This window comes from Neodiprion virginianus, chromosome 4 (genome assembly GCF_021901495.1).
Source record: "Neodiprion virginianus isolate iyNeoVirg1 chromosome 4, iyNeoVirg1.1, whole genome shotgun sequence".
Lineage (NCBI taxonomy): Eukaryota > Metazoa > Arthropoda > Insecta > Hymenoptera > Diprionidae > Neodiprion > Neodiprion virginianus.
Window position 1 is genome coordinate 1,150,807 of NC_060880.1, and position 20,491 is coordinate 1,171,297.

At 39.5% G+C, this 20,491-nt stretch overlaps 7 protein-coding genes across 18 annotated transcripts in view; 4 read left to right on the forward strand and 3 right to left on the reverse strand.

Annotated features, from left to right (window-relative positions):
* Positions 1 to 896: 896 nt before the first annotated feature.
* Positions 897 to 2,217, reverse strand: LOC124302705 (protein max). Of its 6 annotated transcripts, none has more exons than XM_046759131.1 (4): positions 2,038 to 2,216; positions 1,889 to 1,948; positions 1,421 to 1,673; positions 897 to 1,343 (listed from the first exon to the last, which is right to left on the reverse strand). In XM_046759131.1, exons 1-4 carry the CDS (start codon positions 2,074 to 2,076, stop codon positions 1,162 to 1,164), a joined length of 534 nt encoding a protein of 177 aa, XP_046615087.1. In that variant the 5' UTR covers positions 2,077 to 2,216; the 3' UTR covers positions 897 to 1,161. The 6 variants fall into 6 exon arrangements, with proteins under 6 accessions (XP_046615087.1, XP_046615086.1, XP_046615090.1 ...); XM_046759130.1 differs by having other exon boundaries at positions 1,889 to 1,970; XM_046759134.1 differs by having other exon boundaries at positions 1,439 to 1,673; positions 2,038 to 2,214.
* A 100-nt stretch (positions 2,218 to 2,317) lies between these two features.
* On the forward strand, positions 2,318 to 7,247 carry LOC124302701 (protein sel-1 homolog 1). The gene is made up of 6 exons (XM_046759125.1): positions 2,318 to 3,273; positions 3,542 to 3,789; positions 3,937 to 4,416; positions 5,233 to 5,461; positions 5,588 to 5,994; positions 6,107 to 7,247. The coding sequence occupies exons 1-6, from the start codon at positions 2,715 to 2,717 to the stop codon at positions 6,539 to 6,541; spliced, it is 2,358 nt and encodes a 785-aa protein (XP_046615081.1). The 5' UTR covers positions 2,318 to 2,714; the 3' UTR covers positions 6,542 to 7,247.
* Positions 6,372 to 14,685, reverse strand: LOC124302703 (ribosome biogenesis protein NOP53). Of its 3 annotated transcripts, none has more exons than XM_046759129.1 (4): positions 13,799 to 14,685; positions 13,124 to 13,635; positions 12,881 to 12,991; positions 6,372 to 10,998 (listed from the first exon to the last, which is right to left on the reverse strand). In XM_046759129.1, the coding sequence occupies exons 1-3, from the start codon at positions 14,558 to 14,560 to the stop codon at positions 12,916 to 12,918; spliced, it is 1,350 nt and encodes a 449-aa protein (XP_046615085.1). In that variant the 5' UTR covers positions 14,561 to 14,685; the 3' UTR covers positions 6,372 to 10,998; positions 12,881 to 12,915. The 3 variants fall into 3 exon arrangements, with proteins under 3 accessions (XP_046615085.1, XP_046615084.1, XP_046615083.1); XM_046759128.1 differs by having other exon boundaries at positions 6,372 to 11,003; XM_046759127.1 differs by lacking the exon at positions 6,372 to 10,998 and having other exon boundaries at positions 12,803 to 12,991.
* Positions 7,575 to 9,734, forward strand: LOC124302007 (glutamic acid-rich protein). The gene is made up of 6 exons (XM_046757734.1): positions 7,575 to 7,658; positions 7,840 to 8,131; positions 8,218 to 8,371; positions 8,504 to 9,053; positions 9,158 to 9,295; positions 9,408 to 9,734. Exons 1-6 carry the CDS (start codon positions 7,575 to 7,577, stop codon positions 9,732 to 9,734), a joined length of 1,545 nt encoding a protein of 514 aa, XP_046613690.1.
* On the forward strand, positions 10,019 to 12,828 carry LOC124302008 (uncharacterized). Its single transcript, XM_046757735.1, has 7 exons — positions 10,019 to 10,188; positions 10,267 to 10,554; positions 10,853 to 11,032; positions 11,169 to 11,547; positions 11,672 to 11,784; positions 11,924 to 12,116; positions 12,241 to 12,828. Exons 1-7 carry the CDS (start codon positions 10,019 to 10,021, stop codon positions 12,601 to 12,603), a joined length of 1,686 nt encoding a protein of 561 aa, XP_046613691.1. The 3' UTR covers positions 12,604 to 12,828.
* A 588-nt stretch (positions 14,686 to 15,273) lies between the features above and the next one.
* LOC124303480 (telomerase Cajal body protein 1) overlaps positions 15,274 to 20,491 on the reverse strand; it is a 48,943-nt gene continuing 43,725 nt past the window's right edge. For 2 of the 4 annotated variants that reach the window (XM_046760727.1, XM_046760730.1), the window contains 4 exons: positions 16,382 to 16,854; positions 16,059 to 16,291; positions 15,639 to 15,872; positions 15,274 to 15,571 (listed from right to left, as the gene is read on the reverse strand). In XM_046760727.1, coding sequence (XP_046616683.1) covers positions 15,339 to 15,571; positions 15,639 to 15,872; positions 16,059 to 16,291; positions 16,382 to 16,854 — 1,173 coding nt within the window. In that variant the 3' untranslated portion in view covers positions 15,274 to 15,338. Of the gene's footprint in view, positions 15,572 to 15,638; positions 15,873 to 16,058; positions 16,292 to 16,381; positions 16,855 to 17,004; positions 17,684 to 20,491 lie in introns of those variants that run through there. The other 2 variants (XM_046760729.1, XM_046760728.1) reach the window with 2 other exon arrangements.
* The window catches only part of LOC124303478 (integrin alpha-PS2), a 47,507-nt gene continuing 44,737 nt past the window's right edge, over positions 17,722 to 20,491 (forward strand). For both annotated transcript variants that reach the window (XM_046760722.1, XM_046760723.1), the window contains exon 1: positions 17,722 to 18,252. In XM_046760722.1, the coding sequence (XP_046616678.1) occupies positions 18,086 to 18,252 (167 nt within the window). In that variant the 5' untranslated portion in view covers positions 17,722 to 18,085. The remainder of the gene's footprint in view (positions 18,253 to 20,491) is intronic.

Below are 20,491 nucleotides of genomic sequence, written 5' to 3' on the forward strand. Positions count from 1 at the left end.
ACTATGAATACGGGTGTAAAAAATTGTACGCGTTTTGTCCCCGTTTTTAGTTCCTCTACGTGGGGCTAGTAGACTTCTGAAACGCTCGCTGCCCTTGCTGACCGCGCGCAAGCTTGCCAGACAACTACTAGCGGCACTAGTGGTATAATATATCTAGGTATGGAGGGACAGCTTCCCCAATACAGTAATTTGTTTCGCAAATCTGCGGCCAGGCTATATAGTTTTGCGTGCCATCACTGGAGTGCGCGACGAGCGTATGGCTATACTTTTGAATTAAATGCTATGCAATTCAATGGCAAATACACGTGTCGTATCGTTCGACCACTCTGTAAAAGTGTTTTATCGTACTTGTGGTCAATTTGGAGGGTTGCCATATCCTTCAATACATCATAAGTAATATATTACCCTTCACATCATAAGTAATGTCGTGGTGTAAACACTGAAGTAAAGCAGTCGGCTGCGTGACGTCACGTTCGGCAGTACTGCACGTATATTTCGGAACGCACCGATGGTACGCAGCCTAACCATAGCGCGTTGCAATCTCGGAGGCCGAGGTGTGCGACAAAGAGGAATAAATAAAAGCCTCCCCCTGCTAGGTCACGGTTTTAGAGACGGAGTGCCCAGATCTGTGTAGAAGACCGTGATCGTAATCTCCTTTTCTTTATTGATATGACTACACCTTGGACCACATGATTTCCCATAAATATTTTCGCCGTATGGTCTTGTTTAGATCCTGAAATGACCCAGGACACGCAGAAATGCAACTAGAAGTCGAGCAAAAATTTCTATTCAGAGAAGCTGTCAAAACATCACGGGACCACTTGTGTCATACATGCACCACTTGTGTCTGCAGGTTGCATAATTCTGCAAATAATCGCAGATAAATACAAAACAGCTAAACAGGACTAAGATTTATTTAAATAAGTACCTACCTTACAATTGTTTACATAATACATTTACATATATCTATATGTTTATGTATATATGTATATAGATATATATCTATATATATGTATATACACGTATACTTTACAGAAAGTTCGTTTTTATCAAAATAAAAGTATTAAATAATATTGATAATCGGTAATAATGGAGGAAAAATTTTAATTCTTCAAGTTTTTTTCCCTTTTTTGTTTCTTATTGTATATCTTAAGACTTCCGTCAGTGATGCATCCCCCCCACTTTTAGCTTCTTATGATTACGGATAGTCCTACCAGTTTCACTGTCGGAGGATTCGGATTCCGAATCATTGTAAGATCCAATTCCAACAGAATCAGATTTCGAGACATCGCAGGACTCGGCGGCATAATTTCCAGTTATTTTAGCCTTTTCCAATGTTCGAACTGTAAACGAAACGTAATTTTGAAAGTTATTCAATATGCTTTCAGAAATTTTCACTATAAAATTAATTATTAGTTACAATTGCGAAGACACAAACTCTGAGATTCCAGCAGAGTGTTCTGGCGTTTCAAGTCGTCGATGTCCTGTTGATGCGATGTGTTTTTACGCCTCATAAACTGTATGTACTCTGCGGCTTTCTTCAGTATCTGGGCTCTACTGGCAACTTTTTCTCCTTGTAAAGCTGGCACCGAGTCTCGAAGACTCGAGAAGCTATCCTTTATGTGATCCCGTCGTTTTCTCTCCAGTGCATTGTGATGGGCTCGTTTCTCGGCCTAAATGAGAAACACAAACGAACCTTGATAATCACTGAATTAAATAAACTGTTTGGAAGTGTGCAGCGATCAAGGTATATACAATAAAATGATTAGCATATATGGAATTGAAAGTTAACTAATGGGTGTCTGTGTGCGCGACATTGTGCTGTGCTGGTTCATAGAATCTATCTGAGAGCGAAAATCGAGGCATTTTTAGACGCGTTTATCGATACCTGCGAGTAGTACTGGGTATTGTTAGAGTGCCTTTGCCTGGAGTCAGAGTCATCACCTTCCTGGGGAGGGATATAAACAATGCTTTAACCAACCTTATTGCGTATTTACGCTACACGAACTTGGAACTTAATTTACGTATCACACTCACATCGCTCTCGATATCGATATCACGGTCATCGTCACTCATTTCCACGGGTATTTGGTAAACACAACAACTACCCTCTACTTCGAATATCCTGATCAATTTTTTTTGTATGCACGATGAACAACGTCTGGGCTCCAACGACACTCCGTCATCCGTGTGTCTCGAAGCGTGTGTTGGTGCCAGGATTGACAACTTTTTGACAACCAGGTGCACCGAAAATTTCTAGGGAGTTAAAACGTCCCTAGACGATCTCTGCGTTCCGTTGTGTATTACTTTCATAAATTGTATATGCGTCAGCTGATCTCGTACAAGGCAGTATTCTAATTACGACAATTTTTATCAATCCGTCTATGATTAATAATTATCTTTCAAGCAGGTAACGCTCTCGTGTCGTGTCATTTAACTGTTTATCACGAAAAAAATCGTCGAATGCCGCGCTGTGTGAACATTGACGTGTCCTAATGACGTAGAGAGTGTCGTCTGCTGGGAGGGAGGCAGAGAGGGTAGCAGTCGTGGCCACTACTTGCCGCAATGTACGCGTATGTCCCGATCTTTATTTACGATTGATATATAAAAATAAATAACCGAGCATTTTTCTCGATCTTCATCGACTGAATTCGATGCGTTAATTAATTGAATAATTTTCATATAACTCGGGCGAATGAAAATTCACTGTGACTATGGAGCTCGGAAAAGGACTTTTAGTTTTGTTGCTCCTCTTGGTTATGTTTTCCGAGGCAGAGCTCGACGAGGGGTTGAAAAAACGTGAGGATACCGGGGGTAGTAAGAAATCTGGCACTAGCGATGATCACGATGAGGAAATCGTCGAGGAAGAGATGGAGAACGCCTTCGAACAGCTTCGCGAAATCAAAGCTTTGCGTGACACTATTTTGAAGCTGGTACCAGCATCCAATCCCTTTTTAAGGGATGTTGTTGATAAACAACGCAAGGGTGACTCCCAAGATCAGGACGAAGATGACGATGATGACGTAGCGTCCTACACAGTCGTTAGATCCGGTTCAAAAGATCCGGAAATAATTCGGATGGAAGAAATGATAGCTTACGCCAAACAGTGGAAACTTGAAAAGAAAAGAGAAAGAAAAAGAAGAGAACAAGAAAGTCGTGACAGGAACTTGGACGATGATATCGGCATCGATTCTTTGGAAGAAAACGATGTATCTATCGCCGATGTTCCAGACGAAGAAATTATCGTACCATTGACTCCTGAACAACAAGAAGGTTCGGTAATTTCAGAACTCCTTTATCATTCACCTCAAAGCAGCAAGTGTGTAGAAAAATGCAGCAGACGTATATTGTAGCGATCCTTTTGCTTGGGCTTCCTCAAGTAAATTCACATCCTCTGGTTCACCGTTATGATGCTTATGTAACATAACCAGTTTCGACTAAACGCTGCATAATCTTAAATGCATAAATAGTTTTATTTAGCAAATAGCTGTATAAATTGTTCCACCTCCAGTCATCCGGTATTTATTTTGAAATTCATCAGCCGAGGAATTATTCAAAAAGGCTCAAGCCATTCTGAATGCTACTCACTCCAATAAGGCCGAGGCACAAAAGCTCCTGACAGCAGCCGCTACTTTGGGACACAGAGAGGCTCGTTCGATGCTTGCTTGGGCTCAGCTTCTAGGAACACACCTAAGTTCGTCATCATCCGGTTCTTCCTTGCAGGATATTTCCTCCGCATTACAGACTTTCAAGGAACTTGCTGAGACTGGATTACCTTCTGCTCACATGGTACTCATCAAATTTATCTGACAATATACATTTCACTTACAATTAAATATATAGTGAGTAATATTATTTTTTTCAAGCTCATCCGGAATGTAGTTCAAAATTTCCATGATGTTTTTGCTAACATTTTCAAAATTCCTATTCATTTAGGGTCTAGGTTTCCTTTACGCCACGGGCTTGGGGGGATTGAATGCGTCACAAGGAAAAGCATTGTTACATTACACGGTAGCGGCTCTAGGTGGAGATACGCGGGCACAAATGTCTCTGGGATATCGCTACTGGGCTGGTGTTACAACGGCGGCGTCTTGCGAGAAGGCGTTGGACTTTTATCGCAAGGTAGCTAACAAGGTTGCCGAAGAAGTATCCTTGAGTGGGGGTCCAGTCATTCAACGAGTCAGACTCTTGGACGAGTACGAAAATCCAGGGTATACTTCCGGTATACTGGACCAGGATTTGATCGAGTATTATCAATTGCTAGCAGAGAAAGGAGACATTCAGGCCCAGGTTGGACTTGGACAACTTCATTATCAAGGCGGGAGAGGCGTCCCTTTGGATCACCAAAAGGCACTCCACTACTTCCAGCATGCGGCTGATGCTGGCAATTCATTGGCTATGGCCTTTCTGGGAAAGGTAATGACAATCACCTGCTATTAGAGCAACATATCAGATCAACATATCAGATCAATATCGTTCAAATTACTTGCAGCGAGTTCTTCGGATTGTCGGTCATTAGAAAGTTTCTGTTAATACAGCATTTCGAACACTCAGGTCCTTCCTCTTTTTTCATAAAGGTATAAATTAGTCTAATGTAATCTGTGAGTCATGATTTGAAATACCAGATTATGCAAAATCAACCATGAAAAAAGATGAATCATTCGAATTGAAAATATGGATCTTAAAAAATATACCGACTGGTACTTAGGGTTCTAGCTTGGCGGATGGGATGTTGAAAATTCATCATGGAGGCTGAGGTACTAAAGACTTTGCTTAATTCAGGTATATAAAGTTTCTGTACCCTATGACTTGAACGCTTGTAGATCTGTAGTAATTTTAACTAAGCCATTAGAACGAGTTGTGACCCTAATCAGATTTTTTTCATTCAAACAGTTAAATACTGTTTCTGACATTGGTAACATAACAAAAAATAAAATGATGCCACTTCGTTTAAAATGTAACGTCATAGGTTTTATCGGGTAACATATTGAATTGAATTTTTCACCTACTTGTCTTTTACATGTATCTATAAAATATGCATCTGCAGTATCATTGTGATAATCGACAATCCAAGAACCCACGCAAAGTAGACAAAGAACTAATATTATTGTATGTATGAATTTACATATTAGGTGTTTAATATTCTTCTACCTTTACCCTAGTCCTGTAATTATTAGTTTTCCTATCCTAAAACTTTGTAAAAGCTTATGTGTAAATATAAATATATTGCAGATTTATCTCGAGGGCAGTGACATAGTTAAACAGGACAATGATACAGCCTATAAATATTTTAAAAAGGCTGCAGAGCTTGGCAATCCCGTTGGCCAGAGTGGCTTGGGACTTATGTACTTGTACGGCAGAGGCGTTGAGCGAGACACGACCAAAGCCTTGAAGTATTTTAGTCAAGCAGCGGATCAAGGCTGGGTTGATGGACAGCTACAGTTAGGAAATATGTACTTCAGTAAGTATTATCAGACATTACTGCTGATCTGAGTGAGGAGAAACATCACCTACATTCAAATTTCACGATCAGACACTCGTGTTTATCCCTCGATCTACCATATTTAAAGTCACAATATTTTTTCAGGCGGAACAGGTGTAAGACGCGACTACAAGCTGGCTAACAAATACTTCAACCTTGCAAGTCAATCTGGCCATGTACTGGCACTGTACAATTTGGCACAGATGCATGCGACAGGAACTGGAATGATGCGAAGTTGTCCAACGGCTGTAGAGCTCTTAAAAAATGTTGCCGAGAGAGGAAAGTGGAGCGATCAGCTCATGATGGCTCACAACGAGTATCGGGAGGGAAGAGTAGACGAAGCATTCGTCACCTATGCAGTTCTGGCGGAGATGGGTTACGAGGTTGCTCAGAGCAACGCAGGCTTTATTCTGGACAGAGCAGAGACAACCATTTTGTCGGAAGAAGAGGGGCTTGTCAGAGCTTTGTCTCTTTGGGCACGTGCCGCTGCTCAAGGGTATTCTCCCGCTCAGGTAAAGTTTGCAAAATACAAACTAAGCCTAATTATCTCAACACTGATCACCATTTCGAGATAGTCATATTTTTCTTTGCCACAGAGATCATAATTCGTTGAAATACTTACAGGTGAAACTGGGCGACGCTCATTACTATGGCAAAGGTACACGGGTCGACTATGAAGTTGCAGCAAGTCACTATCGGTCTGCCTCAGATCAGCAACAGAATGCTCAAGCAATGTTCAACCTGGGCTACATGCACGAGCGCGGTCTTGGCCTCGCGAAAGACCGACACTTGGCGAAACGCTGTTACGATTTAGCGGCTGAAGCCAACGCAGACGCCCGTATACCGGTAGCCCTAGCCCTCCTCAAGCTGTCTTTTTTATTCGGACTTGACTACATTGAAGAATTGAGCGTTATGGAGTATTGGGACCAATGGGATCAGTTCCTTGGGCAAAATTGGGACTTATATCTCATCGGATTGCTCACCGGGATGCTCAGCTTGGTCATTTACTTTCGTCGACCTCAACCGCCGCCACCGCGACCCGCACCCCCTGTTAACTAGTCTTATTTTACTCATACGAACACTTGAACACCACAAATTATCATCACCAAGCGCAGGGTCGTTCATTGAGTTGTGAAGTAACACGATCGAGATGTTTTGTATTATTTTAAATATGAAATAACGGATATAAAAATTTTATCAACTATTTACAAATGTATGGTTCAACCATTGAGAGCCGTGAGGCGCAGTTTAAAAGTGCGTCATTTGAAAAATCTGCTGCGATAATAATTCCCTAGAATTCCCGTAGGTGAACTCGATATATTCAGCACGTTTTTTCTCTAAATTATAAAAACTGAATTGATTGGAAATGAATGAATCTTTTATTGTGATTAATTGTTACAATAACTGGAGAGGGACTCTAAGATGTATATTTTATTATATCTGTGTACTACTTGTCGTATTCATACGAATTTCATATTTAGTATGACTGTGTGCTTGGTTGGATGCAATGCGTCGTTATTACATTTAACAGAAAATTAATGGAATGTAATTAAAAATTATAATGAAAGCAAAGTGTTCAATTCGGCAAGCGACTCGAATTCAATCTTTCTTTAAGAGTCACAGTGGAAAGTCGGACAAACTAAGACGCTTTAAACCATGTAAAACAGTGTGTTTGAAAAACATTGAAAACTTTTGAAGACGTTGTCTTATATATAGAAATGGTCTGTGAATACGTGAACTTGAATAAAAATAAATTACAAATTAATATATTGTAACGATAATTATAAATTATGACATGTAAATTATAATGATTCTACCTGTGCGATTATAAAATTTGATCTAGCGTAATTTCTCACCAAATAACCATGACAACACTGATTATTGATTAACAACAGCTTGAACAGGATAGTAGAATTTATGGCGAGTGTCATACAAAAGAGTACAAAAGAGTGGAATAGTTCAATTCGAATAAAACAATTCATATAAAAGAATCATATTACTTTAAATAAATTGCCGTAACAAGAGACGAAATACATCCAAAAATTTTATAGTGAAGAAATTTAATTTGATAATTTGATGGTGGCATCTCGGAATGCCAAAGAAAGATAAAAAGGATAAGAAAGACAAGAAGGAGAAAAAGGAAAAGAAAAAAAATGTGCTCAATGAAAAAGATACGGTTTTCTATGAACAACAAATTCTTGACAACAACAGGCAGTTATCACGGTATGTGGAATGTCAAATTTAGTCGAAAGTTTTTGACGTTTTAATAGTATGAATGTAGAATTATTTTTTCAAATTAAGACCATTTGACTCAAGACAATAACATAATAATTCACACATGCAATATGCATTAATAGTGGACGAAGAATGATTGCAGGGTGCGTACACGAAATGAAGAATTGGAAAGCGAGATTGAAGTATTAAAGCAAGAGGTACGCCAGCTCGAAGAAGATCGAGCAGATGTCGTCGCACATCTCGAACTAGTATTGCGCCAGAAAGTAGAGGAGGCAAATGAGCTTAGCGAACGACTAGCGGCACTTGAGGAATTGCGTAAAGAGGAACAGGCAGCATTTAAGAAACGAGAAGCTGCTTTAGAACTGGAATATCGTAACATGGAGAATACTTTATCTGCAGAGGTGAAGTTAGCTGGTAATAATCAAACCGTCAAATAGGTAAATGGATTTGAATTGAATTTCACATAACGATTCTTTGTGATAAATTCACATTCTCATTAGCTGGAAAATTGAATGCTTTGGAGGACTGGCGCACTGCAAGAATTGATCTCTTGCGAAAGTTTGAGATACAGGAGGAGCAGATGACCGAACAGGAAGAACGTCACAAGCGACTTCTCTACGAAGCTGAGAAAGAGCTGATAATTAACAAAGCCAGGTAGTAAGCTTTGCACTCGTGTAACACAGACAATTGAATCTACATGTAAATAGAGTATTATGAATTTTTTAAATAAATTATTGGTAAGATAGTAGCACAACAAAGGATAATTAAATAGTTGTTTCGTGTTAGAATGAAAACGGAAATGGAAGAAAGACTGATGGAGCTGGCTCAAAACTTTCGTGATGCGACAAATATTCGAATAGCTGATGCAACGCATCGTGCGATCAGGGAAAATATTGCATTAAATAAGGAGTTAGACGCGATGCTTCAAGTTTGCAAGGATTTGGATTGGAAAACGAAAGAATGCAAAGAGAAGAATCGAACGCTGAAGCTGCAAGCTTCGCTCTATGAAAATGAGGCAAAGATGGCCCTAAACAAAACTCTAAAACAAAATCGAACCATTGAGAAGCTTGCTAAAGAACACTACAAGATGACGCTTGAATGCGGAAAGTTACAGAGAACCGAGGCTAAGGTACATCGCATTGAGCAGCTCACTCAAGAGTACAAAGACAAGTGCCAATATGTAGAAGACAAAGTTAAAATCCTTGAACAGCATACGCAACAAGCGAAGAACAACGAGGCTCAAGTTATGAAGGAATTATCTGCCAACTGCGATGAAATTAATAGGCTCAACAAGATTTTGTACGATGCAAGAAAATGCGTTACTGAGGCGTTGAAGGTACTTTCCTCGCATAATCAGATTGAAACTTTTCACGCATTTTTTTTCAGGCGTATATTTCAATATGTATTCTATATTTTACTGACAAATTTGCAAATGTCTAGATTCAAGCAGCAACTTCTGATGAGATTATTTGCACGGCTTGCTACCCGGATATAAAGGAGAGACTATTATGTAGTCTTCTTGAAATTCTGAGCAATGAATTGGCTGCATCCGAGGAAGGGTCACAGTCTCCTATGCGAGTATGTAAAGTCATTTCAGTCATTTGACATTGGGACAATTGGAGATAAGTGATGGAAATATTGTGCCGTTGATTTTTGAACGAGTTACTCATTGTATATTACACTTTTACAGAGTACTCACATCAAAAATAATCAATATACACTTGGCGACTTGGGCCTTGTTCCAAGTAGACAAATTGTAAATGAGCAAGTATTGTCGGGGGAAGAGAAAATCGGTGAAGGGGATAATGAGTCAGAGAAAGAAGACGAAGAGAACATCGCGACTGGGCTGGAGGATAAAGTTGAAGTAGAGGAGGAAGCGGTGGCAGAGAGCGATACTGAAGAGCCTAGGAAGATACCGTCTTGTCTGCTCACGTCAGATTCTCAAATTTCAAACGTTTCAAGCCCACAAGAAACTCCGTCGGAACTTTCATCGCATGAACCTGATATCGATGTGTAATTTTTCAAATTCTGTAATATTGTGTGAACGACGCAAAGTTTTAATTTTGTCGAATGTAAAAGCATACACGTTCATGTATCAATCAAATATAGACTGTTGCTCGGATCAATCTGATCATTTATTTGAGAGTAATCATAGCTGGCCAAATTCAACTGTTTTGATAATAAATGATAATTATTTCTGATGTTTAAAATCATAGAAAAAAAGTTGTATCTGATTTAGAAAATATGTTATCGCTCTTTAATATTGTCTTTTGAGTAGGTAATATACAAGTATCAATCACAATGGTGGATCTTTACGGTGCAGATAAAGGCAATATTTCATTACCTCCGAGACTTCAATCACCCGAAGTCCATGATGAAGAAACCGATGACTCAAAAGAAGTCATGATCTTAAATATGCAAACAGCATTTTACCAAATACGTATTGCAGATATTTTAAAACGAATTGAAAGGTATATAGCAATTCGACTATATTTCTTTATAAAGACGATTACATGTAAGGTAAGTTACACAAAGTTAATTCTATTCAGGCTTCAAAACCGAAATACAGAGATTGAGGATTCCTGCATCGCAGAGAAACTTTATCGGTCACAAGTTGATATTAATACAGCAAATCAGATAGCTGAACTGAACCGACAAATCTACAGTGAAGTGGAAAAATTAACAGAACAGAAAAAACGGATCCGAATGATTCAGGATTGGATAGTCGAAGAAAAGGAGGCACATCTTAAAAATGTGGAATATGCAAATGAAAAATATGAGAGGACACGACTGGAAATTACAACAAAAATCAATGTCTTGAGTAATATATTTATATTGTGAATTCTGTTGCAAATTTCATCACAAAACCAAATTATTTAAGACTCTAAAATCAATACCCTGGAGGAGTACAAAGAGGCGAAAACCGATTTGCGTAACAAATTGATTGCCGGCAATAATCTCATTGCTCAGAGAGAGAAGGATGTTGAACAACGCTGTGAGCAGATAGACCGAAAATTTAAAATTGGCAGAGAAAAGTGAATATAATAATATCTTATTAGTTCACTTATCACGTTTGATATATACCTTACTGATTAAAGCGGCACATCTTACTTTTGTAATTTGATAATTTGATAGACTGAAGAATGAAATGTACGCGCGCCTCCGAGGATTAGCTGGAACGTTTCAAATAGAAGTTGCTACATCTATAGCTGAACCAATTCATCGATTGATGCGTGAAAACGTTTTCCTTAAAAACGAACTGTTAGATGTTGTCAGAGAATCTGTACTGAAAAAAGAAAAGATGAAGGAAAATAAGTACATACGACGATCTGAGTACTATTAGGATTACTAAAATTTTTCAATCACAACTATCGTCTTTGTCATCAATATTAGCTGATAGATATACAAAGCTCTAGTTGTGGTATCGGCTGACTATTTTTACATTGCGCAGTCAGACGGATGAAACAAAGACGCGAGATTGTGCAGTATCGAGGAAGAGTACAGTAGAATACCTCATCAAATCAAAGATTCAAGGGCATCTCTTGAATACAGTAAAAAAGGAACACAGAAGAGTCAAAGATTTTGTCGAGAAATTCAGACAGACAGCGAGTGACGTGAAAATGGTAGATGATACTTATGGGATAACAAAAGCCCAAACAGATGAAATGTTGTATAGAATTAGTGCATTAGAAGCCGGTCTTCATCGACAAGAGACCCAACTGAAAATTTTCAGGCATCTCAGAGATAAATCTGAAATTGAACTACAAAGGTGTACCAATATTTTCTACGACACCAAATATGTCGTAGCTTGCGCGCTGAGAGTATGTAAAGTGATTATCTTTCTGATATAATGTTTATATGATTTCAAATAAACTCCTGTTTAATCTCAGCTTGTTCTTATGGTTAAACGATTAATTGGACCACACTAACAAACTACCCTGCGTCCCGTAATAGATGAATGATACTGGAAAGGACATTTTAGAGATGGGGGACCGTCAGTTGATGCTTTATTTGTTTGATATACTCAACAAAGCTGTCACCGAACGATGGAAAAATAGGACACCTTCGTACGTGCCAATTCGTATTGTCATATAAACACCTCCGTAATGCATGAGTCACATTACATTTTATGCTTTATATTTTCTGTGGTACCATAATCAAAATTTGTTCAAGTTTCCTAACAGCCTCAAGCAATTATTATTTCAGATCTGCTACTGTGCATTTCCCTCAAGAAGCTTATAAAATTGGTGATCTGGGCATTCAAGTGTCGCACATCGAACTGCGTAAAGCTAGAATGTCAAGGCAAAGAAAATCTTCAAGGCTCAGTACGTTTAAAATACTGGCATCCCTTGGAGTCAAATTGTCTAGGACTAGCTCTACAAAGAGCAAAATAATACATGTATGTTTAAAGTCATATAATATCAATTTTTCCTGACTCAAATCCTCTGAATTGTGTGTTTTGAGTGATGATATTGAGTCAATATTATTTATTGGTGACGAGAAATATTTTATTTATCACGTAGGAGGATTTAGAAAATTCGGATCAGGCTGAAGAGTCCGAAAATTCGACCAATGAAAAGGTAGATAAAAGTAGCAAACAATCGAGCATATCTCTCGGCAGCCAAGAAGAAGATTTAGAGCAAAAACTTATTGCACTAGAGGCTGTTGATGATGAAGAAACGGAAGTTGAACGAGAAGATGAACCAGAGTTAGAAGAAGAAATAAAATTAGAACCAGAAGAGCAGTTACTTGAGAATGATAATGTGAAACAAGATGAACTTGCTAAAAATCAAGAAGTAGTAGTGAAGACCGAAAAAAGTGAATCAACAATTGCTATTGCGGTAACTGGTGAGGCATCCTCGGATCAAGTAGATGTGCCGGAGTGACGATGATCTGTTTATTTGCATGTACCATGTAACGTTTCAAATCAAATTCTTATCACGCATTTGAGCTCTTCTTTCCTTGCAAAATTTGTAAACTTCAAACATGATAGGTCAAACACATGTGCTAATCTGATTCTGTACCAAATCAAGAAAAAGTATTATAAGGTATCGGAAACTCCTAAATCAAAATATACAAACGTTATTATTAATTCGAAGATGATCTTTTATTCATATTATGTACACCTAATTTACCAAATTTCGCTTAATTGCTGCAACTTACGGGTTTCAGTGGTGGAAGTAAACTCGGTCGCTCAACTATTTAAAGGTGTCTTCCCAGCCCATTTTGTGACTTGCTTTTTCAAATTTCTTAACTTTAGCCTTGTTGAGTTTTCTGTAAAATAAAGAATCGTATATTATTATTACAACTAAATTAAATTATATGATCATTTTATTCTGCTTTATATTGAACTAGTTTAACAAAAGAGCAAAGTATGATCTAATAACAATACAAAAATGAACATACAGCATTCGGGTGCCTGGTGCAAGAATGTTCCTCTGTTGAAGAGACTTGTATCGATCCCTAAGCAAGTTTCCTACGGTCTTAGAGTTTCTCAGGTTGCCAACGAGTTCTTCAGCGAGTTCAAAATCAGGCTCTGGAGCTTCAAATTTGACTTTGCTAAGAGTCTTGGGTTCAGCAATTTTTCTTTCCTTGGTTTGCGCTCGTATTTTTCTCAAAAATTCCTCCTTCTTTTCTTTAGCAGAAATTTGTGTGGCGATTTTTTTAATCTTATAAATATCTGCCACTTTTTTCTTTTCAACTTTAGCCTGTTTCCTCTCCAACTCAAGTTGCCTTTGTTCCTTTTGCTTTCGCCTTTTAACAAGTGGTTTCTTTTCATTCTTTGATGGTGGATTTACTGACTTTACGTTTGGATCATGGTCCTCGGTGTCAGAAGTTTCATCCGGCGTTTTAGATTTTGTTGGCAATCCTTCGGACATTTCTTGCATCCAGCTATCGTTTTTCTTGTCTGCAGACACCTTGGAGAAACAAATTACAAGAACTGAATAAACGACATCTCGTATAGCAGATAAAAAAAATAATAAAACACTATGCTAATTACAGCAATCCTTAAACTCAGTATCTTTCCAAAGCAGATCAGGTCTTTACCCCAAATTTATGTAAAATATACAACTGATTTACTTTTTTAAACATCTTTGTAGTAACCCTGTCCAGGTGTGCCTCTTGCTTCATAAGCTCCATTTCCTTTTTTGCAACTATTGCCAGCAGCTCCTGATGGTCGGTGTAAGACGGATTGTAAGACGTACCGGGATGAGGTGCTTGTACAGCTGGAACTACGGAGGGTTTATTGCTAAGGGATAAAGGAACTCTCTTCTGTTTTTGCCCAGTGTTGGCTAGAGTATGACGAACTGTGTCGGAGGTGAGCCACTCGCTCTGTACATCCATGTGAACCTTCTTTTTCTCCATCCATATATCTTTGTCAAATTGACCGAGCTTTGGTTTGTTCACTCGCTTCTTTTCAGCGAGTGCTTTATTCTTGTTTGCATCAATCTCTTTGAGCTTCAATTGCCCGTTTAATCTTTTCATCGCCTGAATTCGTCTTGTTATAGGATTTTTACGTTCCTCCGGAGTCTTTACTCTGTTCCTTTTCGCTATTGGATCTGGAATAGCTGTATGGGGTTTCAGTATGGCAAAACATACCGGTTCCTTAGATTTCAGCGCGAGTCTACGCTGCTGTTTAGAAGTAAGCTCAGACTTTTTTTCCGGCGATTTATCAACGGCGAACAATTCACCGTCTGATCTTTCCGAAAACGGTGCACCAAGGCGTTCCTCTAACCTCTTTTCGTCCAAGAAGTTATCCACGTCTTTCGTGTCGACGTGTTTCCTCCATGATTTTTTTGTCTTTTTAGACACCTTGCGCTTCTTATTTAATGCTTCCTTCATTTTGTGCTTTTTTATTATTATAACGCTTACGCTACAGATAAATGGTGCACTACTCCGTAACACTGTCTTCACAAAATTGAAGGTTAAGGCTTACAAGACACGCGGTCGAAAGACGAAAACTGCTCATAATAGTCAATGGTAGGGATACCAATCCAAAACGCTCAAACATACTCTCTTCAAACTGGCTTTTTGTGAGACTCGAGAATAGCTGGCGCAGAATTTGAAGACTGGAAGCATTTTGTTGAACGGAAGAAAAATACGAGGAATTAGTTTGCTCGTGTGCAGAAATTATTCTGCGAAACATTCATGGAACATCAATCAATGTAATCTCGAAATTGGGTTCTTTACTTGAAAAAGACTAAGTTAATCTTGTGAATAAATGAAGTTGCGGAAAAATTGGACCAGTTAAGGAACATGAAAATTTATTAATTATAATTTGAGGCTTGATTTGCAAGCAATTTATCATGAATGAAGTCATTCGTAAGATTTTTTTTGTCGAATCGTTGGAACAAGGAAGTAATTATTAATTACAATAAATAAAAACACAGGGAGTTTTGGATTGATATCTCTACCGTTCACTATCCATGAAAAGTCCCACATAGATATATTTAATTGTAAGAGCGGAACTAATTTGACTTTTCGGTACCAGACATCTCTAATTCCAGCAACTAAGAAAGATCTGGAGCAGATTCTACAAGAAAAACGCCATTCAATAGATATTTTCAAACAACTGGTTATATTTAACATTACAAATTATATCGCTCATCGACAGATAGTTTCAATCTGTGGATCCGCACCACCAAAATCGTACACCGTTATCTCTGCATCGCTCTAATTCTTCATCGCAAATTCGTTGACCAGTACTTGTGGCCATTATTGGCAAATATCTGTGCAAGCTAACACCGTTGACACAATCGTTCGATAACTTTATCGTCTGCTTTATGTCCAATTGTTCCCCATTGACCATGTTTGGATCCTGTTCCCATATATTTACAGCCCCATCTGTACCACCTGTATCAAGAGCTCTTAGTAGTAATAGAAAAGTAAACGGCAAATCAGCTAAAACTGATTGACCTACCTGAAACAAGCACATTTCCATCGGGAGATATGGAGAATTGTATTCTTTGATTTGTGTCCGCTTGTCGTCCTTGAATGGAATACAGAACTACGCCTGGATTTCTAAGATCCCAGCACAGCATTTCATTGCTACGTCTTACGGCTGAGTAAAGTTTCATCCCGCAGGGGCTGAACTCAATTTGTGTCACTCCGCTTGCAGTCTTAAGCGCACACAGCGGACCATCTTTGTATAAACCTGCCTTCATGAAAAAATTGTCGTAGTTACCTACTTGATTCAACAATACGCAACAGGGTCAACTTTTTCAATCAAATATGAAGGTTGAGTATAACATTTCAGATACCTTATCGAGTAATCTGTTCAACGTGTGTTATTGATTCAAGAAATTTGGAAACAGAAGGACTTGTATGAAAGGAAGAATACCTATGGTCTTGGAGTAGGTACCAAATGCCACTAGGCCAGGCATAGTTGGATTTTCCCGAATGCAGGAAACAATCCCGGTTATGTTAGGAATGTCTTTTTTCAGGTAGATTGTGTTTACCTGGCGTCCAGGGCGGCTAGTATCAAACGTGTGCAAGGCACCTTTAAAACCACACCATACTTCTGTACCTGAATTTACAAACTGCACACTGATGGCTGCCTCAACCTCGTCGACTCTACAAAGATCGGAAAAAATTATTAGACAGAGAATCGAATGATTTTCAATAAGTATGATCAATTAACGGTAACAAATGTCATGTATTTACTGATTGTAGGCTCTATAAGTTGCTCTAAGTTCGCCGGTGAAAGCATCCCATAAATGGACGGGGCTCTCTTTGGTTGTGCTTGCAAAACAGCAGCTCGAGGGATCCCAGGAGTTCATCATCGGGAACCAGCAGCTATCATAAACGACCCCTCCCTCCTTAACGGTCAGCGCAGCCTTGAGTGGGTGTAAAATCAAACGGGATGAAACCTTTCCAGAATACAATTCTCGAGGGAGTTCATAGATCCTAAGTCTAAAGTCCTCCCCAGGTACAAGGAGACAAGTTCCATCAGGGGACCAATGGCACCCTTTTGTGAAATTTTCGCATATTGGTGTAGGCTTGTACTCTTCTGTAGCACTACAGAGAAGCATAGGAACAGCTTCTGTCCACTTATAGCTTAGGTCCGAATTACAGTTGGGTACTTGTTCGGTATTTTCGTCAGCTACCGATAGTTCCTCGACTGCCGATTCTGCGAACTAAAAATGAATCGGTATTAAATACACGCAAGTAGTCAACGAAAGAGGCAAAGTACTGCTTGATAAAAAATTATTTGCATAAGAGTTTGGTGTTGAAAAATAATTTCCATCAAATCTATAACAGTTGGTTCGTTTACAAAATCTCCTCACCATTGCAGAAGGTGAAACGTCGAAGCTTTGATCAATGTCATGTGATTCTGTCATTACATCCAAAGACGATGTATCGGGTGACATTTTGCCCCGATCATCGGCAAGGTCGCATTCGTTTAGCCTAAAATTTATTTCGGAGACAGTTTCAGATTCGATCGTCATCGATGACAGTACTAGATTGTCTCCTTCCACCGGAGATTTCGCCTCCGATATACCTTCAGAGTAATCCATGCCTTCACCTTGTCCTGACGACGACGTTGTGCCGGTCATCTTAACCTCACTTTCGTCATTCTCGGGCAACAACGCTCCTGATTCCGCCTCCAAACCCTCAAATAAACTCGTCGTAACAGCCATAACGCAACTCTCAATAACTGTTCGTCTTTTTTAAGTAATGAATTTTAGGAAATAGTATTAATCCCAATCTCCACCTAACGTTTGGTTATGTTTACTGCTTTTCACCTATCACACAGTAATATAAAACGGGCCTTTGCCGTTGACTGCATGTGTGTATGAATTCTTCAGCCAACGATCGCTACAACGACGCCGCAGCCTCGGCACTATGATTTCATTTGTGTATCGTGGGTTGCCTGTACTCAGGCGGAGCCACGAGATACATGCACTGATCTTACAGGATGTGGTGGGGCTGCAAAGCTTCGGAGCCGCCAGAGCTCATGGCGCGCAGAGTTGAGTGTGTCCGCAGTTGAGGGAGAGTATAAAGAATACCGCCTGCGAGTTCAGTGCGTCCGCGATCGTCCGTCAAGCGGAGTTCGTCAACGTAGACAGTAGCTGCCAAAGTTAGCTACCACGTGCAGCCGGTAGCACCGAGAGTAAAGGACAATTCTAATTTCGTTTGATGCTTTACTAAAATTACAAGTCTTCTTCTTTCCGTTCTCGAAGTTCAGTACCATGGAAATATAGTGTCGCAATATTTCAATATATTTGGCTATTTTTGCTTCTAGTGTATTTTTATACCTAACTCGGTTAATCTTCTATCCGGCTTTCGTTTTCTTAGTTTGAGTGGAATTGCAAAAACCGATGATCAGTGATTTATATAAATAAGTGTGCGGTGATACGGTTCAAAATGCAGATCCACGTAGTGATGCTTTTTTGCGCTTTTACAAGCATCACAATACCGTGGACTAATGGGTTCAACGTTGAGACTAAACACTGCACAATTTACAATTGGGCCGAAAATTCCATGTTCGGATTTGCAGTTTCCGAACAAGTGGATAGATATAATCGTGGATGGTGAGGATTTGAAAATCATACTTTATACTGAATTTTTAACAGTAAAATGCATCACTCGATGTACATACCGTCTTCGTACCATAAGTATCATAATCCGCCGTAACTTTGTCTAAAATTACACGCGACTATATCTTCCTTGCACATTTTGCGCAGTGTCTGGTTACACCAGCACATATGGGGGTCTAAATGGTTTCAGCGCAAAGAGTAACGTGACTTGGAACGATGACGTAGTCATCTGATTTATACTTGAGTAATCCAGAGGTAGTAGATGTCGGAGTTCGTCATCGAGCCTGAAATTGATGTTTTATGCAAAACGGTCGTCGAAGGTTAATATGGATGAAACGGTATCTTCCAAGAATTGGGTTTCATAGCGAGATCATAAACTTTTTCACACGGAACATCACGTTCAGCTGTAAAAATCAATGACTGTCTAAGCTTGTGCCGATGCCGGTGAATTCGAAGAGCGGTAATTAAATGACCGTACCGTACCAGGAGTGAATTCTTATCGCTTCTGTAGACATGTAGTAAGAACAAACGGGAACACCGTGCAGTGTTGTTAGAGTATATACACAACGATTGAACGTGTAAATCTTTTGGTAGGAGTGTATAAAAGTCATCACATCACCGATCGTTTTTAGGTACGGACTCGGAGGGAGTCTAGAGAAACCAAAAGCGTCTCTTCTTTCTACGTGACTCACGTCATTTGGTACGTCCGCGTTTCCACAAATAAACTTTCATTTCCAGCAGTTAGCTAAGGTCTGCCCTCGCTCCGCATAATACCGGGTATATACAAATGAGCTGAGCCTCGATGAAAGACTTTTCACGATTAGTCCCGTCGTCGTCGTCGTGAACCATCACGAAACTTGGATATGAAGAGAGTACGTGCAAAAATACATTCGCGTGATGAATACGCGGTTGTCCTATCAAAAGTCAAATCACCGACGAATGTAACGCGATAGTACAAATATCCTTCCACTCCTTTGATTCATGCACATTTTTTTCTCGTATCACCTGCATTGGTGAGACATCGCCGTTTTTCAACTGACGCAGCCTTTCGTGTATATTTGCGCGCGTGATGGAAGCGGCTCTTTCTTGATTCAAGAGATTAGGTCATCGCCGGGACCAGCAGCGTGTGACGTGGGCTGCCTAGGCGATCCTCCACTTTGTAAGATCGAGTCATTACTTCTTAAAATCCTTACGCACGCTATGTCGCGTCCAAGCTTCATGAATGAAAGGCAGCACTTCGTTCGTTCCTTCCTTCCTTTTTTTTTATCCCATCATCCGCCGCCCAAGTGCGGTCGATTTGCCACTCTTTGCAAGTATGAGACGAAGTAAGATGCAGAGATAAAATTTTATGGAGTAGGTATGGTCCGTACCGATTTTGGAGAAAGGTCTTAAAGGAATTGTCCTGGAATTTATGACTCGTTGAACGACACCCCGAATCTTATCAGTGGCTCAAAATTTTTTCGATTATCCCGAACGCTGTTATCGCGTAGAGTTCATGATAATTATATGAGTCAATTTTTCTGACCACCACCACGATCGTAGACGAAAAGAGAAATTCTCTAATCCTCGTGATGATTAAGACGACTAATTCCGATCATTTCCTGCAAACTCCCAGCGTCAGCGACGTAGGCGTCACCGTTAACCGCTATCGTAAAACGTTCTAATCAGGTTTTCCCACCCAAAGTAAAAGTAAGTATGTGTATAAAGTGTGAAACGCTATACGCACGGTGACAAGTTCCTTGGGTGCAATGAATTATGAATGACCATCTATATTTATGATAGCGTGGAATATCTGCAGAGGATAAAGATCGATTCGTCACGTCTCTGAGAATATGTATCGACTCAAGGAAAATGTGTAATAGACGGAGTTTCCATATCGTGATTCCCGCAATTAACGACTATCGGTGTAAGTATGAGTGTTGAAATTCTTTTGAAGTGCCTTCCCGCATTCCTATCGCTTCTGGCAATTTACTCACAACGTTTTCAGTCGTCACGGTTAGTTTCAAAACTGCTTTTTCTTCACGTGTTCTTCGAAACTGGATCAGTTTACCGATATCTTTGACAACGAGTAACATACAAGTTGTTTTGCTGTTTCACTGCTTCACTGTGTACAATCATTTATCAGGCAATTTCTGAGAAGTGATTTTCACCGCGATGCCGTATTTTTTTCTTCAACTTGCCTTTTAAGGCGACTGCGCAACAATATGTATGGAAAACCGCACGACAAAAATGG